Consider the following 16,258-nt stretch of genomic DNA (forward strand, 5'->3'; position numbering starts at 1 on the left):
GCTTCTGTGTGTAGGTGTGATCACCTTATTCTTCCAATTTCCTTCTATCACATGACTGGACACCATGAAATTGAGCCTTTTTATGTATTTTATTTTCAATAGTCGTCTGACGTCTTTGTTTTTTCTTGACCGCTCTGAACAGGAGCTTCTGTTCTTTCACATTAACTGTATCAAATGTCAGCCAATTCCAGTTTGATAAGACCTTGGCTTTCTTGGCTAAGTAAACTCCTTAGCTGAACTTTTATTCTGTTTAATTCAATTGCTTTTCTTGACTGCGACACTGAAATGAGGCCTTCTGTTTTGTTCCGTACTGCTTATATATGCAGCGGAAACATCCATCCTTTCTTAGTCCAAATGTCTATAGTGGTATATATGTATATGTTGGCGCCTGCTGCGGTCTGATCCATTTAAAAGCATGTGGCTAGCTTCATGATTGCTTTGCTGCTTGCGTTTCATTGCGTCTGTACACGTTTAAACTAAGTAAGTATCTTCATCAGGTCTGTGGCATAAGTCTTGTCATCTTGATCCCAAGATGTCACTTATCCTTGGTACTTTCTTGTGCTTTACGAATCGTCTGCCTCTCTGGTCTGGTTATCCTTTATATGGGTGTTGATTCAACTTTGTATGATGTCACCAGTCATCTTTGCCTTTTAATTTCTCTGCATCTTCAGGAATCTCGTTCAAATGGCCATCCTATTGTCTTGGATGCAGGTATGGTTTCCTCAATGGGTACTTTACCTCCCATATTCTCTCAGGTATAGGTATTTTATGGGTACTGCAGAGTCCATGCTCTTCTCTTTGCTGGTTTAGCTGTTCAGTATACGTCACATACTTTGGTTCATATGTTTCAAGTAATGTAGGTGGGGTAGTTGGAGTGGGGGTACGTGGCTCCTCCTCTTCAAGGGTCTTCTCAAATCATTGCAAGAGGCATATAGCTTCACTAGGACTTGGCTGTGTACAATGATGGTCATCCTGAGCAGCAGTCTTTTGGTCTTGAGCATGATGCTCCTCATTTTCGTGGTCTTTGCTGCAGCTAGTCACCTGAGGAGCACGACGACTCCTATTCCAAATTCAGATTTGGTGCAGCCCCAGCACACCAATGGTAAGGATCTGCACCATTCAAATTGGCAAGTGCTGTACAGCGATGGACAGCCTCCTGCAACAGACATCCCGTCCTGGAATGTGGATCGGGACAAGACGTCACACCCCACACCGGCCAGAATTCATACACCTCCACTTTGCCCGAGAACTCCAAGTCAGGGCCAGTGGAAATGCATGCAATTTGTGGCATTTTCTTGCCTGAGCGGGCTAGAACGCAAAGTGAAAGATGGCCAAAGAACAGGGAGAGAAATGTGTGGTATGGCCATTTTGAGTGTAATGTATTCAAAATGGCATTGAGCAGTAAAGCATACAAGTGCACATGAGTAAATAAACAAAATGGTTGAATTTTATCTGCTGCCAGAAACCCATCCTGGACACATACAAAAAGTACCAAAGATATAACAAAAGAAAAAAGCAACAAGGGATGGAGAGTACCTCTCCAGCATTTCATTGTAAGGTGATGTGTGCTAGAGTAAAGCAGAATAGGAATCTCACAAAGAGGACAGAATCCCCACTGCACTAGTAATACAGCTGTCAACTGACCCTCGACTTGTGGGTTTTACCCAGAAAAACACAACAAACACTTGTGGCGTGAGCAGGAGAGGTCATCATTTACTAAAGTGATGAAAGCAAACGTTTCATCTCCATACAATGGCTTTAATGAGGTCTGCTTCTGCCAGTGACAGAGCTTTGACCTCATGTGACCTCCTAAGGCTAGCCGATGTCACAGCCCAGAAGTGTACATCTCTCTAAAAAAAAAAAAACAATTACTTAGTCAGGCGCACAAGTTATTGCTGGGGCTGGGTTCCAAAAATCATAATTTCTGGAAACAAATCATGCACTGATATAAAATTGTGTTAATTGTAAGTCCATATTGTTTGCCCCATCACTACATAAATGAATTACTGATCGTTCCATTTGTCAGACAAAGGCACTGCTAGTGAACACGTTCTCAGAACAGTTTTGCCTAAGGCCACAAAGCATTTGAGTGCAATCCCATCACATCTAATTACCTGTTAAAAGGGTAACTCCAAAGTACAATGCAGTGCACACTTTAGCTGAGTGATGCAAATAAGATTAAATGCTGTTTGTCAAACTAATCACAAATCACAACTAAGTATCACCACTATTGGAGAAAATACAGTTATCTATGCTATAAAACACTATTACAATAAGGTAAATGAAAGGGAGCTGTGCTTGTCTCTAATTCTAATGGAATTGTCCTGAATTTCGTGGATTTACAGCGCACTTTGTCCTTTTTATTGATGTGGGCAAAGCTATAGAAACTATGCAAATCTTTGGAGTATGGACTATGAGTGTGGAGCAATGAATGGCACTTTCAATCCCACTGTGAAAAGTTGGCATCTATGTGGTAACCTTACGGTCCTATGAGTGCCCACAAACATGGTCCGTTGAGGAAGGTAAGGAAAGCAAAAAGCTTTAACATCGAAAATCAGGTCTGGGTTCAAGACAGCAAATAGTTGGGGGTTCCATTGATATCAATAGAAGGAAAGTTTCAAAAAGCAAAATCTGTCATAAGGGCCCCCTTAAAGACATACAAAAACAGATCATACTGATACAGAACACCAGAGACCACCACCGCCAAGGGCCACATAGTCTTCAACAAGCCTCTTTCTCAAGCTCTGTTGGCCATTTTCCCATTTGGACAATTGCCATCATAAAAATATGAGCCTGTATTCCATCTATGCAGTTGGGCAATTCTAAACAATTATGAGAAACTCTAAGTTTTCTCATCAGCAGAAAGCGTTGACCTATGAATTTCCAACCAAACCAGTTACCTTGTTCTCTGTATCCACTGGTCCAGACACTAATAAGTTACCATCCACTGCATGACTAACATCTGCTACAATCGCTGGGGTCCATTTCCTGAACTACCCAAAAGTTTTGGTAGCAATGGACGCGCAGCCAGGCTTGGGCTAGGGGGGAGAAGGGCTGTAGGGAAGTACAAAGAACTTGGGATATACCTATAGTCAAGAATACACTATACACTGTAGTTGTATAAAAATATGGTTATTTATAATAAATATTAGGGCAACTAACACAATATTAAAATCCTACGTAAGTAAGCTTATTCACATTCCTACAGTAAAACATTTAAGCAATACTTGAGGTAATAGTAAACTTTAGATGAATATGTGTAAGTAGTCAGAGGAGCTAATCAATTCTTTAACCAACATGCATGTAATGCAACACAGATACTGGTAAGTAACTTTTATGAAGCTTACACTTTATAAAGTCCAGCCCTATCTGGAGTCTCAAATCAGTTGGGACACTGGGTGACCAGGGCCTGTGGGCGTCAGAACAAAGGAAGACAGATACCGTCAAATTAGAAGCAATCTTCAACGTTGCAAGTAAGTAAAATGTTTGGCCTGGAAGAGCACAGTTGGGTTCTCCACCCCAAAGTGTCTCAGAAAGCTCAGGAGAATTCTGATTCAACAGAGCAAGCACCCAGGTTAGTACCTATGAGCGCAAGCGTACCTTTTCATGAAGAAAGAAGAATGTGTCAACGACGTGTCCCCATATGAGGCAACAACAGCTCCTGTTCGCATTCTTGGTCTGGAGGGTGAAGAAGGAACTTTTGGTGGGAGCAGATAGCCAGATTCTTGCAATAGGACACCCAGCAGACGATCTTCATGATACTGGCTCATTGGGACTCGACACAGGCTTTGGTTCAGCGACCGTTGTCACACAGCAGACTTCTCTCTGTTTCTCGCCTCCCGGCTTGGAAGGGGAGGCGTATCAGAGTGTTAGTCACTGTAGGCCCAGCAGGATACCCACAAAGTTCCAGCCAAAACCGCACTTCAGGAGATGATGTACAGAAAATGGGTCCAGGTCCCAGGGTATTGGGAAATTCCAGCCCAGGATGGTTGCAGCTCTTCCAGGGATGGCTCAAAATGCAGGTTGTCTCGAGTCTGGTCAGGCTCACCAGTCCTGGGGAGGAAGTTATCCGGCCTGGATCTTCCCTGTTGATCAGAAGAGGAGGTTGGAGCAGCAGCGGTCTTTGGAGGTGGCAGCAGATGCCCTTCTTACTCAGATTCTTGATTCCATGGGTCGACTCTCTTGTTCTGCTCCAGGACCCTCACCTTTATGCAGGAACCCAACCAGTCAGCAGTCATGCCACATTCAGAACTTGATTCAAGCAGACATACTGGAGGACAGGTACCTGTGATGTTTTGGTGTACTCCCACAAAAGCATCAGCAGTACTCCCCCTCTCCCCCCGAAAGGGAAAGTGCAGGTTGGGGGTGGGGGAAGTAAGGGAGACCTGGGTGCTGGGGTAAACTTGACGAGGAGGGCATGGTGCTTTGCAGGACTCAGGATGGGCCAGGCAGCCAGTCAGAAGTAGGCATTAGCTGGGGAGGGGGGGAGAGGGAAGGAAGAAGAAAAAAGGAGGGTCTTGAGAAGCTTCTGGAACTGAGCCTGCTCAAGCCCCTAGAGCAGCAGGGAGTCCTTTCCAGAGGGAGGATCCTGCCGAAGAGAGATCTATCCCCCACTCTCTTCTTGGAAAATGGCTTGATCTGCAGGGAGCTGGAGCTAGAAGACTGATGGACTCTAGCAGGGAGGTATTTAGGTATTTAGGGAGAGTGAGTTGGGTGTAGTGGGGTCCCAGGCCTCAGAAAGCCTTGTGGATGATGCAGAGGGTCTTCAACTTGATCCATGCAGGCACCAGGAGCCAGTGGAGGGATTTTACAACTGGAGAGATGCGGTCCATGGGTTTGAGGCCAAGAATTAATCTTTTAGTCCTATTCTGGATTAGTTGAAGGGAGCGAAGGAAGGATAAAGGTAGATTTAGGGAGAGGTTGTTGCAGTTGTCCAGCTTAGGGAGGACCAGAGCTCTGGAGACATATATCTTCAGGGGGAAGGTGACAAAGAATGCCTCTGAGGAGGTGCAGCTGAAAGTGGGCCTTCTTGGCAAGGTCTGTGATGTGAGGAGAAAAGAAGAGAGAGTCAAAGATGACCGTTTTTAGTCTCACAACACGGTAAGGGGAGGGGGCACCATGGAGGGCAGTCAGAGTAGGGGATAAGGGGGAGCAGGAGCCCCAATCATTAGGATCTCAGTCCTACTGGCATTAAGGCAGAGATCGTTCACAGTGCACCATGCCTGAATAGCAGTGGGAGAGAGGAAGAAGAGGAGGAAGTGGAGGGAAGCTTGAAGGAGAGCTGCATGTCATCCTCATAACACTGGAAGAGAAGGTGGAGATCAGGTGGGCCAGAGGGGTAAGGTAGATGTTGAAGAGCCACAGCGAAGTTTAGAGCCCTAGGGGATGCTGCAGTTGGAGAGTGTGGGGGAGGAGAGGATAGGGCCCAGTTGAACCTGGGCAGGTTGGTCAGATAGGAAGGAGGTCCAGTGTCAGGTCCGTGATGCCAAGGGTATCACAGAGCCTATTCATAAGGGTGGCATGATTGACCGTGTCAAAGACAGAGGAAAGATTGAGAGGAATGAGAAAGGAGGGAGAGTGGAATCGAGATTTGAGAGCAAGTCTTCACAAGGGTTCAGGAGAGCAGGTTCCGTGCCTCTGGCAGCTCTGAAGCCAGACTGGTGGTTGTGGAGACGACTAACCGATTCAGTGTGGTGGATCAGTTTGGAAGATGACCAAATTCGCCAAGAGTTTTTACAGGAAGGCGTTAATGGAAATGAAGCGGTAGTTAGCCGTGGAGCAAGGGTCGGCAGAAGGCCTTTTAAGGAGAGGGTGCACAAGTGAGTGCTGGAGGAGCAGATGGAAGGAGCCAGTGGCAATGGAGTGATTGCAGAAATCGGCCAAGGCTGGAGCAAGGTAGGCAATGTTGTTCTTGATAGTTAAGGAGGAGCAGGGGAACACTTGTTTGGAGGAGACTGTCATAGGACTTGCTTAGAGACCTTATCCGGTGCTATAGGCGAGAAGGAGAAGAGTAGGAGTGGAAAGGGAGAGGGAGACCAAGGGAGGCCTGAGAGGGAGTGAGGGGGCAGGGGAGAAGAGGAGAGTGTGAGTAGGATGTCCTGGGTTTTGGTAGTGAAGTGGGGGGGCAATGCAGTGCAGAGGGCCCGGGATGGCAGAGTAGAAGTTAAGACTGCAGAAGAATTGGTGAGTTCCTTGCATATTTTGAACAGTTCAGCCTTGCTGTTGGTGGCCTCAGAGATGCAGCCTTGAATATGGATCCTCTTTTTCATGCGCATGCAGAGTTTGTATTGCCGTTGGAGCAGGTGGCAGGCCAGTATGTGCATGTGCTTGAAGCCAGCTAATTGCTTTCAGCAACTCTGCACTTGTGTTTCAGAGAGGCTACGTCAGAATCATACCCGGTATTGCGCTTGGAGGCAGGCTTCATGAAGATCCTCATGACGGGGGCAAGGATGTCCATGGTGTTTGAGATTAGAGAGGTTGGCAAGGGCTGTGTCCGTGTGAGAGTCGGTGGCTGGGGTGGGAGGCGGAATGAAAGTGGTGACTGAATGAAAGGCAGCAACTGGCACTCGCTCCATCGGTCGAATGACTGAGAAGGAGACTGGCAGTGCGGGCAGAGGCTTAGCTGGGGGACCCAAGAGATCCAGATGAGAGGACTGAAGAGCATGGTAATAAGGGGCAATGAGAGGGTTGCAGATGGGGATGTCTGCTGGGATGAGAGCATCCAAGGTGTGTCTGGCTAAGTTGTTCAGACCGGATTGTAGAATGGTGAGGGAAGGAGAGTTGCAGAGGCTGCAGAAGAGAGCAGTGGCCGCATCAGGAGAGTCCTGGTGAATATTGAAGTCTCAGAGGAAGAGATGCTTGGAGGTAGAGGCTAGGAGAGAAGTGGAGAGGTCCGACCACTCAGTAAGAAAGTGGGAGACTGGACCAAGGGTCCTTTAGAAGGTTGTGAGAGTCAGCAAGAGGATAGGAGAAACACCAAGCCTGCAGATGAGGCAGTTGAAGGAAGAGTAGGACTGAGTGGGTGTGATAGTAGCAGGGACCCATTCAGGGAAGATCAGTGCCACTTTGCCTCCAGGATGGTTAGGCCTTGGCTTAGCGAGGATCTTGTAGCCCTCAGGGAGAAGTGCCTGAAAAACAGTGATAGAGCTGGCAGTGAACCACATCTCAGTGAGAGCGAGGACGTCAAGGTCAAAGTCTTCAAGGAGGTTACAGATGTCAGAGGAGTATTTAACAGCAGAGAGTTGAGGTTAACCAAGTGAAGCTGGTTGCCACCTTTTGAAGGGTTTTCTTGGAGGGATACAGGGATGTGGTACACTCGTCGGTAGTGGCGAAGGGTTCAGGGGGGAGGTAGGAGGAGGAGACAGGAAAAGGGAAGAAGTTGATGAGGGACAGATGACACCTATCAAGCAGGGCTGGCGCTGGAACATTTTTTCAAAGTGGCCCAATATTTTGCTGAAGGATCGAGCACAAGGGGGGCTTGGGAGTATCCAGCAAAAAAACACAAACACAGAACAAATCGGCACCAGCAGTGCGTGCTTCCCTCACATTGAACTGGTACAGCACGGTCAGCAGCTGAGCATGCTTCTCTCAAACACAGTACAGATCAGCAAAGGCAGCAGGTGCTGAAGGTACTCTCACATAGATACAGCATGTGCCACAGCTATTCACACTTTCTTCATACAGGGCAAAACAATATTAGCCCTCCACAGGGCAAGCTTGCCTCACATAATAGGCACAGGATGTGCCATAAAAGACACTGCAAATTTCCCTCAAACAAAGAACAGGCCATCATAGGATGCAATCTCACATGTTTCACTCACAATGAACAGGCACAGCAAAATCTGCAGCAGATGATCAAGTACTTATTCCTTAAGAGTGACACGAACATCACCCAACCCCTGTAAAAACATATGCTCTTTGCCACACAAATGGCAAATATGCAGAATACACACAGAGGGGCGTACTGTAGAAACAAGTTGAACTGGATGATCTCTCAAACCGCCCTTCAAGATGAGTAGCAGTACCCTCGAGATAGATGGGGATGCAGATTCATACTCATGCATCAAATAACTATGACAACTCAATAGTTTGGCAAAGGAGTCCGTTTAATGACAAGTACATAAAATGGGGAGTACAACCAACATCAGCAACCACTCAATCTTCACTCTCTCCCTTCACTTTTAGAAAAAACACAGTATTTACAGCAATAATTTGTCATTGCTGACATCATTCTAAGTGGCAATGCGTAAAAACCTAACATGCAACGTGATTGGTTATAGGAAGGTAACTTTAACATAGGTGCTATATCTGTATGTGGTAACGGGGAAAGGGAATTGGATAATCAATGTCAGGTGGGGCACCTAAGCCCTCCCTTCAAAATGGCATCTATGAACGTCACTAAAAGTATGATATCCCATTGGCTCTACTCACTATAGGACCCTAGAATACATGGTCCTCTATGATTGGGTTGGCATCAACCCCACTCATACTTTTCCATCTACGTCTAGCAGCATGCAGAAAGAACATCCAGGCGCAGAGGAGCTTGCCTTCACCCCAGCTCCCCACCAATTATGTTACAATCAATCATCACTTCAGTAGCCATGTGTCCATTACTGCTTTGTATTTTGGCCTTGAGTCTGCTCTGTGGTCTTGAGAACTTTTAAGGAGTATGGGTATGACGGAGATTCCATGCGTAGGTTTGAAAGTCTCACTCTTCCAGCCTGCCTTGCCACGTGACTGAATACTGTGTAATTGGCTTTTTCTCTGAGTCTTTTCGTATATTTGATTTAATTCTACCAGTCCTCTGCCATCTGTGGCTTATCTTGACCTTTCTCAACAGGATCTTCTGTTCTTTTCTCCTTAATTGTACCCAATGTCAGCCTTTTCCAGCCAGATAAGCCCTCAGCTTCTTAGCATGATCATCCTCAGCCGGGTTTCATGCTGCCCCGATTCTTGATTTTCTTACTACAACACACTCCTATTTTGAGGCCTTTAGTAACTTTTTGTTCAATTCTGCTCATGTATGTAGTGGAATTGTATTGATACATAGTGTTTTTGAGGTGTATACTTGTATATGTTGGTGCCTGCCGCAGTCCATTTACTATTAAGCATAAGCAAGCTTCACAATTTCTTTGCTTCTTGCGGTTATTTGCATCTGTTCACATTGAAACTGACTGAATATCTTCATCATGTATGTCGCATGAGTTTCTTCATTTGGCATCAACTTCTTCATCGCTGCTCAAGATGCCATTCATCTATAGTCTCTCGTCTTTTGTCGGCATTCTCAGGTCGTCATATCTTCTGTATGTGTGTCAGTCTGTTTTCTCATGATGTCACCATTCATCTTCCTTCATTATCTTCTTGGCTTCTTCGGGTATTCCCTTCTGTCAACTGTCATATTGTCTCGACTGTGAATATGGCTTTCTCAATGGATACCTTACGGTCCATGTTTTCTTAGGTGTCAGTACTTCAATAAGTGATGTTATTCTGATAGGTACTGGGCAGAGCCCATGTGCTGCTCTCTGCTGGTGTATCTCTTCATCATACATCACATATTTTGGTGTGAAAGTACCGGGCACTAGAAGGGGGGCAACTGGAGTGGGGGCAATACTTGACACTCCTCATCAAAGTCAAACAATGTTTAGCTTGTTCTGTTTTGGAAACCAATTCTTAAAGCATTTAAATATGTTAGTTTTGCAAGTAGCTTTATTTAAAGATGTGAATTTACATTGCAACAGAATACTGTCTTTTGTACTCACAGAGCACTATGTATTAAATAAATATCCTTCCCTGTATACATATAGCGTATTCTTAGCTAATGAAATTGAATTATGACGGGTAGACAGTTCAGAATGAAGGAATCTGAAAAGTGGCTGCTGGTATTCTGCTGAGGGACGTGTGTTCAACACTTTGGACTGGCTTTGGCAGAGCAACATGCCTTTTGCCAACATAGCGGAACTGTAAAATATTACAGTAGGGTACTGCTGACATTTTCCTATTGCAGGTGGTAGTCTCATTGGAGTCATCTTGAGGAATTTGTTGCTGACATCTTCCCAAGAAAAATTGAAATACATTAATGATATTGCATACACAGGCCTGAGGTGTTTGTTATTTACAGGTTAGTTGTAGTTCGAAGGACAGTGATGAAAACCTCCAATTAAAGCTAAAAACAGAAATGGGGGATTCTTACATTTTCTGTCCGGCTGCAGTTTCCTTTATTGTAAGGAAAGTGTGAAATGGAAACCTATGTGCTGGGATGCACAGACCGTTGCTGTGGAGGTGGAGGGCAGCTCTCTGCTGTTTTTACATGGACTAAGAGACATGCTCACGCACACGTGCACACACACGCACTGGTGTCCAGTCATAATTTCGAAAACATAATTTCGAAAGTAAAAAAAGTCGAATCAAAAATGTCGAAAAAAAAAATGTTGTATTGTTTTTTTTTCGATATTTTTTTTTTGGCTCTAGTTTCTGTGAAAAAAATAGGTAAAAATAAAAAAAAGGGGGGATGGGGGGGAACCCCCCCCATTTCGAAAAAAAAACGTCATTAAAAAAAAATTCGACATTTTTTTTTTCGACTTTTTGACTTTCGAATATTTTGTATTCAAAATTATGTCTATGAACCACACGCACTGACTACTGAGATTCTGATCTGCCTTATAAGTGATAATGTGCTTGTGTAATCATCCATTTTGTTCAGGCATTGAAAACTGCATTGGTAACATAAACATGGGTGGTATATAATGATTGCACAGCTGAAGGCAAGAAACCCTTATGATTCTTGCTTAGTACGAAGGAATTCCGAGCGACACTACTTCTGAGCAACCGATCAATCTCCGGTGCTCACGGACATTATCAGAGCAGTGATTGGCATGAGGAATCAGGGTTGAGCCTACTTACCCACCAGAAGCGCTATGCCAAATATTAAGTGTGCACACTTAGATGAGAAGAATAATATAGCCGAGATTGTGGATGTTACGTCACTAGACCAAGCCCCGCACAGCAACTCTTCTAGTGAAATGAGTGTGGATCTCCCAGGGTTGAGGATCTCAGCACAACAACCCTGCGGGTGATACCCGTGCAGTCCAATACAGAGATGCAAAGAAACCCAGAATATATCCTCTCTTCAACCGGATTGCAACAGCAGGTACCTCTATTTCCTGTGATTGAATTATGGTCGGATCATCGTTTTACTGCAGATGAGGGTGTCTGAAGGGGCACCGCGCTGCCACTCAGGACTGGGCCTCTCCCTTCCGTCAAGTCCTTCACGGGCCCATGGAGACTTTTGCCCATCTCCGAATAGCAGGTAGTATCCCAGCGCCCCTTAGTATGCCCGTAGGTCCAGGCAGTCGGTCCGGTGGCAGAGAGCTGGTGTCTAAGCCTGCGGGATCAGACTTCCCATCACTGAAGGCAGATGTATCGATCGCTGCCGACTGAAGGCTGCCGCCAGGATCGCTGCTAGGCTCTCTTCAGAGCTCGGGCACTTCTCTTCTCCTATGGTGCTGGCGCCATCTTAGATAGAACCGCTGAGACGTCTTCTCAGTTCATGTTGTTCTTTCAGCCATTGAAATTCGCTTTTGGCTCGGTACATGGGAAGCGGATGATATTGGCAAATGATGGGGGAAATGTTCTTGGGTAAAATCTAGATTTTAATGCATTTGGTGGGCCGCAGAGCTAAATTCTCCCGGAGCTCACAGAGTACACGTCTTGCTGGTCTTTTGATAAAAGTAGCACCTCGAACTGGATTCAAGCCGACATACTGACGGACAAAGACCTGTTGTGTTTCCATGTACTCCCAGCTTCCTGTCCTCCCAAACATGTTGGCGCCCTCGGGTAGGCTTCCCAATGGGAGCCCGGCAAAGATAAAAGAGTGAGCGGGACTGCCCCCAACCAGGAAGGTAGAAGAAGGCTCAAGAAAGGACAAGTCATCAAGAGTTGGCAAAAAAAGAAGCAGGCACCATTTTAGATCAATGGTTCAATGGTGACCCATTTGTCTTTTACCGCAGCTGCGACACCAGCCTGCGTGTAAAAATCAGTCAGTAGAAAATATCCCCTGCCACTCAGATGAACATGCCACTGTAACTAGAAAGTTACAGGAGAAGTGGAAAAAGGGATGCATTGTGTTCCCTCAGCACTCCACATAAGTGTGGTGTGCTGATTCCACAAAATAAGTTGGGTATGATAGAAAGTATCCCCCTATTTTTGGAAACAGTGTACTCCGGAGACCCCCGGTTGGCCCATACAGCTGAGGTTTGCTGCGAAAGTACTTTAAGACGAGATACCTGCACCCTTGAGATGGATGGGGCTGCAGATTTATTACAACACCAATCAATAAGGACAACTCAATGGTTTGGCAAAGGGAGTCAGTTTAATGACCAGTACAAAAAACGGGGCGTCATGGTAATCAGCAGTGATGCGATCGTCCTTCTCGCTTCATCACCAATTAACTTCATAAAAATCATAGCATTTATCATAATTGACGTATAACACTCAAAAGTTAATATGCAATTCTATTGATTAGGAAAAGGTAACTTTAATATAGGTATTATATCTGTATATGGTAACAGAGTGAGGGGATTGGGTAAACACTGTGAGGTGGGCATCTAAGCCCTTCCTTCAAAGATGACTACTGTAGACGTCACTAAAAGTATGACGTCCCATTGGTTCTACTAACTATAGGACACTAGATTATTTGGTCCATTGTGATAGGGTTGGCACCAACCCGATGCATACATTTCCACTTTGCTTAGCAGCACGCAGAATGGTCATCCAGGTGCAGTGTGCCCCCTAGTTACCCGGCCTTTCTCCAATTAAGGTTACAATCAATCATCACTTCAACAACTAAGTGTCAATTATGTTACTGTGGTTGGCCACGAAACTGCATCTTCTGTCTGGGAAAGTTCCAATATCTCTGCCTGGTCGGATGCCAAGTGTAGGTGTGAACTCGTGCTTCTCCTCGCTCGGTTGGTCACATGCTTCCCACACTGTGAATTTGTCTAGTTTCTCTCAATTCCTGCATTTGATTCTTATTCAGCTTGCCACCTGCCTACGCCTCCTTATCTTGACCTTTCTGAGACAGGATATTCTGTTCTTAAGTTTCAATTATATGTAGCTACTGTTCGTTCCTTCTATTGGTATGACCTCGGCTCTCCTGGCACGAGTTGCATCTGCCAAGGTCCGATTCAGCCGTCTCTTCTCGTTTTGCTTGAATAAAAATCTCTGCTCATTCGGCCTTTAGTAACCTTGGTTGATTCTGCTTTGTTTGCAAAGTGGAATTACACTTATAATACTCTGCTTTGTTTGAGGTGATTATGTATAATGGCGCTTGCCGCACTATTCTTCTACTTAGCATTGCAAGCCGCATCGTTTTCTTAGCTTTCTTGTGGTTCCAAGCATATGTACAAGTGTTAGCTGGTTGAATATCTTCATCCTGTTTACAGCTTAAGCTTCTTTGTATTTCAACATTTTTCTCCCCTTTTAGGTTCACAATATCCTTATTCATGGCGTTTCGTCTCTGGGTGTCATTCTCGGGTTGTCATTTCTTCTACGTCAGTCCGGGTCCTTGTGACATCACCATTCGTCTTCCATTAAGACCTTTTTGGTTTCTTCCGGGACTGTATTTAGGCAATCTTCATTTCGTCTCATTTGCTGGTAAGGTTTCCTTAAAGGATACCTCACTATCCATGGTTTTCTTGGTATCAGTACTTCAGTAGGTGTTGCTCTTCTGCTAGGTACTGGGAAGAGCCCTACTGAGGTTCTCTGCTGATTTATCTGCTCATCATACGTCACATATTTGGTGTGAGTGTTCCTGGTACTTCAAAATGGGCGACTGGAGTGCAGGTTTTATTTGGGACCTCTTCTACAGTAGTTATCACAAAGACAATAAAAACGGGCATAACTTGCTGTGTGCTGCAATAATAAGTTACAGATGCCTTAAAACTTGGAGGAAAGCCTAACTCCCAAAAGATACAACCAAAAGGGTTGAAAAAGGTTCCCAGAGGTAGAGCGAGTGTGGAAAAACGTCTCCACCCCTCAGGAAAATTGATAACAAATCCAAGAGTCCAGCAAAAAGTACTCGGGGACTCACAATTATGCACAAAAATGAAATTGTACCTAACATTGTCTTTTGATGACCCACTGTTATTTTCATTTTGATGCTATGTGATTATTAATTTAATATTTAAGACACTTTGCTGATGTCAAAACGTATTGTGTGTAGTGGGGTCTATTGGTAAAATAATAATTGAAAAAAGGAACATCTGAATTAATGTGTAGGTGGGGTCACAGGTACTCTTGCAAGGAATAGGGGGGTGTTGGTGAACCCTACAGGACCCCCCACAAGGGACCTTGGCTGAAAGAAGTACCATCTTAAAACAATAGTTTTCTTACCATCCGTCATGAATGAGATTAGCATTTTATACATGTTTGATATATGGAACTGTTTTTGAGTATAGAAATCGGTCTGTTCTACTTTCTGAGATAATTCTTTGCTAAACTACCTTCAAGCTTAATAGTGGAAAAGAGAATTGCTAATTGTGATCATTTGTCTCCAGGATGAAAAGGCGATTGGGTTCATCAATGTGTCCACATACCACCTAGAGAGCCCACGAGACCCTAAGAAGAAGTAGTGAGTACAACATGCCTATTCTTTCCTGTTAGTATAACAAGGATACTGACTGCTGAATTTGTGATTGGGTCACGCCCTTCTGACTCACTGGTTCGGGAGCCATTTGCTGTTCTGCCTGTAGCAGGGTCACTTCATATGGAGTCTGTGGTTAGGATTGCTTCTAGTTTGGTGTATAATGGGCATCCCTCCTACTTCGTCTCATCTCTCCCAAAATCAGTTTTGTAAAGTCTAGTCCTTTTCTCTTGGTTATCTGATAAATGCCCCTTCCTGCTCATTTAAATAGTGGCATCTCCAGATTTATCTGTCCTTAAAATTACATCCAGTAATCTGCGATCACTTCATCCTCTGTTTGTCATAGGCTTTCATTTCAGTAAGTGAGGGGGTTGTGGACTCCTCCGTCTAAGATTATCCATATCTTGACCCACCACATACTGATGGAGAACATCCCCATGCTTCCAATCCCTTTGGTTTAGAGTCTGTAAGTGAGCGTAGCAATGACCCTCTACTCGTTTTTGTGTAGCTATGTAGCATTTGAAGATGTCTGAAGGCTGGTTTCTTCAACTGGTGCATGAGGGCCAGCTGCAGGGGTTGTTCTAGGAGTAGAGTGTGCAGGATGCTGTATAATGGTTTGCGAATGTGGTGTTGAGGCACTGCACTGTGGGGAAGCTGTAGGTGCTCTCACTGGGTAATTTGTAGATGGCAGGGTAAGGAGGATGTTAAGGTATGGGATAGTGTAACAATGTATTCTTTATTGAATGTTTTTTGAATGCCTGTTTTGAGAAATGGTGCGGGAGTGTTGCTGCCTGGATGAGTGTAATAATAGTGGTATTGATTGATATGACGTTCATCGGCTGCAGGGGAGTAATGTCTGAGCACTGGCTATGTGAGAGGTTTAGGAGTTCGGGTTGCAGGCAATGTTGTAGGAATGCTGACATTGTATAGTGTGGGAGCTTTGGTCACATCACATGATTTTGGAACAATGGCACTTGGTGTAGTGCACTTAAAGCATGTAGGGGATAAGGTATGGTGTAAAGTGTTTGCACAGTTGGCTACTCTACAGTGTGGACTGTGGTATGTTCTGTAGAAACACTGCATTTCCAAGGTAACTGAGACTGAATAGGGTTGTATGGTTGCTGACTGAGATGGATTTTCAGAACCAGCCAAAAGGTAAGGTTCTGAGAGACCATCCTATTTTACTGAACAGGGAATATACAGTTAAGTCCAGCCAAACTCAACCAAGATGGGTGGTGGATCAGTAAGGCCAGATGCTCACACCACTGTTTATGCCAGAGTCCATGAAAAGGGCTTTTCTTATGACGTTTCCTTACTTGAGGGGGCATGAAGATGGACAAAGGACAGGATGAAACATGTGCGACACTGCCATTTTGATTGTATGGTGCCCAAAATGGTAAAATGCAAAAATGCACGCAATTATAAATATGAAAGAATAATATCTGCTGCCTCCAGCCTGTCATGGACACATAAAGGAAGTAACAAACATTTTACTTACTTAAAGAAAAAGAAAAATGTAAGCAAAATATCAATGTGTGAAGCTTAAAAACAAAAAGGAACATCGCAAAAGGAGACTGCCCCCCTGCACTGGTAGCCTTGGGACTGATCAGTGCCCCCCAA

At 44.8% G+C, this 16,258-nt stretch overlaps 1 protein-coding gene across 2 annotated transcripts in view; it reads left to right on the top strand.

Moving 5' to 3' along the window:
- CNKSR1 (connector enhancer of kinase suppressor of Ras 1) overlaps positions 1-16,258 on the top strand; it is a 415,561-nt gene that overhangs the window by 295,396 nt on the left and 103,907 nt on the right. For both annotated transcript variants that reach the window (XM_069622809.1, XM_069622810.1), the window contains exon 15: positions 14,553-14,626. In XM_069622809.1, the coding sequence (XP_069478910.1) occupies positions 14,553-14,626 (74 nt within the window). The remainder of the gene's footprint in view (positions 1-14,552; positions 14,627-16,258) is intronic.

Source organism: Ambystoma mexicanum, chromosome 11, assembly GCF_040938575.1.
Source record: "Ambystoma mexicanum isolate Mex_15411 chromosome 11, UKY_AmexF1_1, whole genome shotgun sequence".
In the NCBI taxonomy this organism is placed as follows: domain Eukaryota; kingdom Metazoa; phylum Chordata; class Amphibia; order Caudata; family Ambystomatidae; genus Ambystoma; species Ambystoma mexicanum.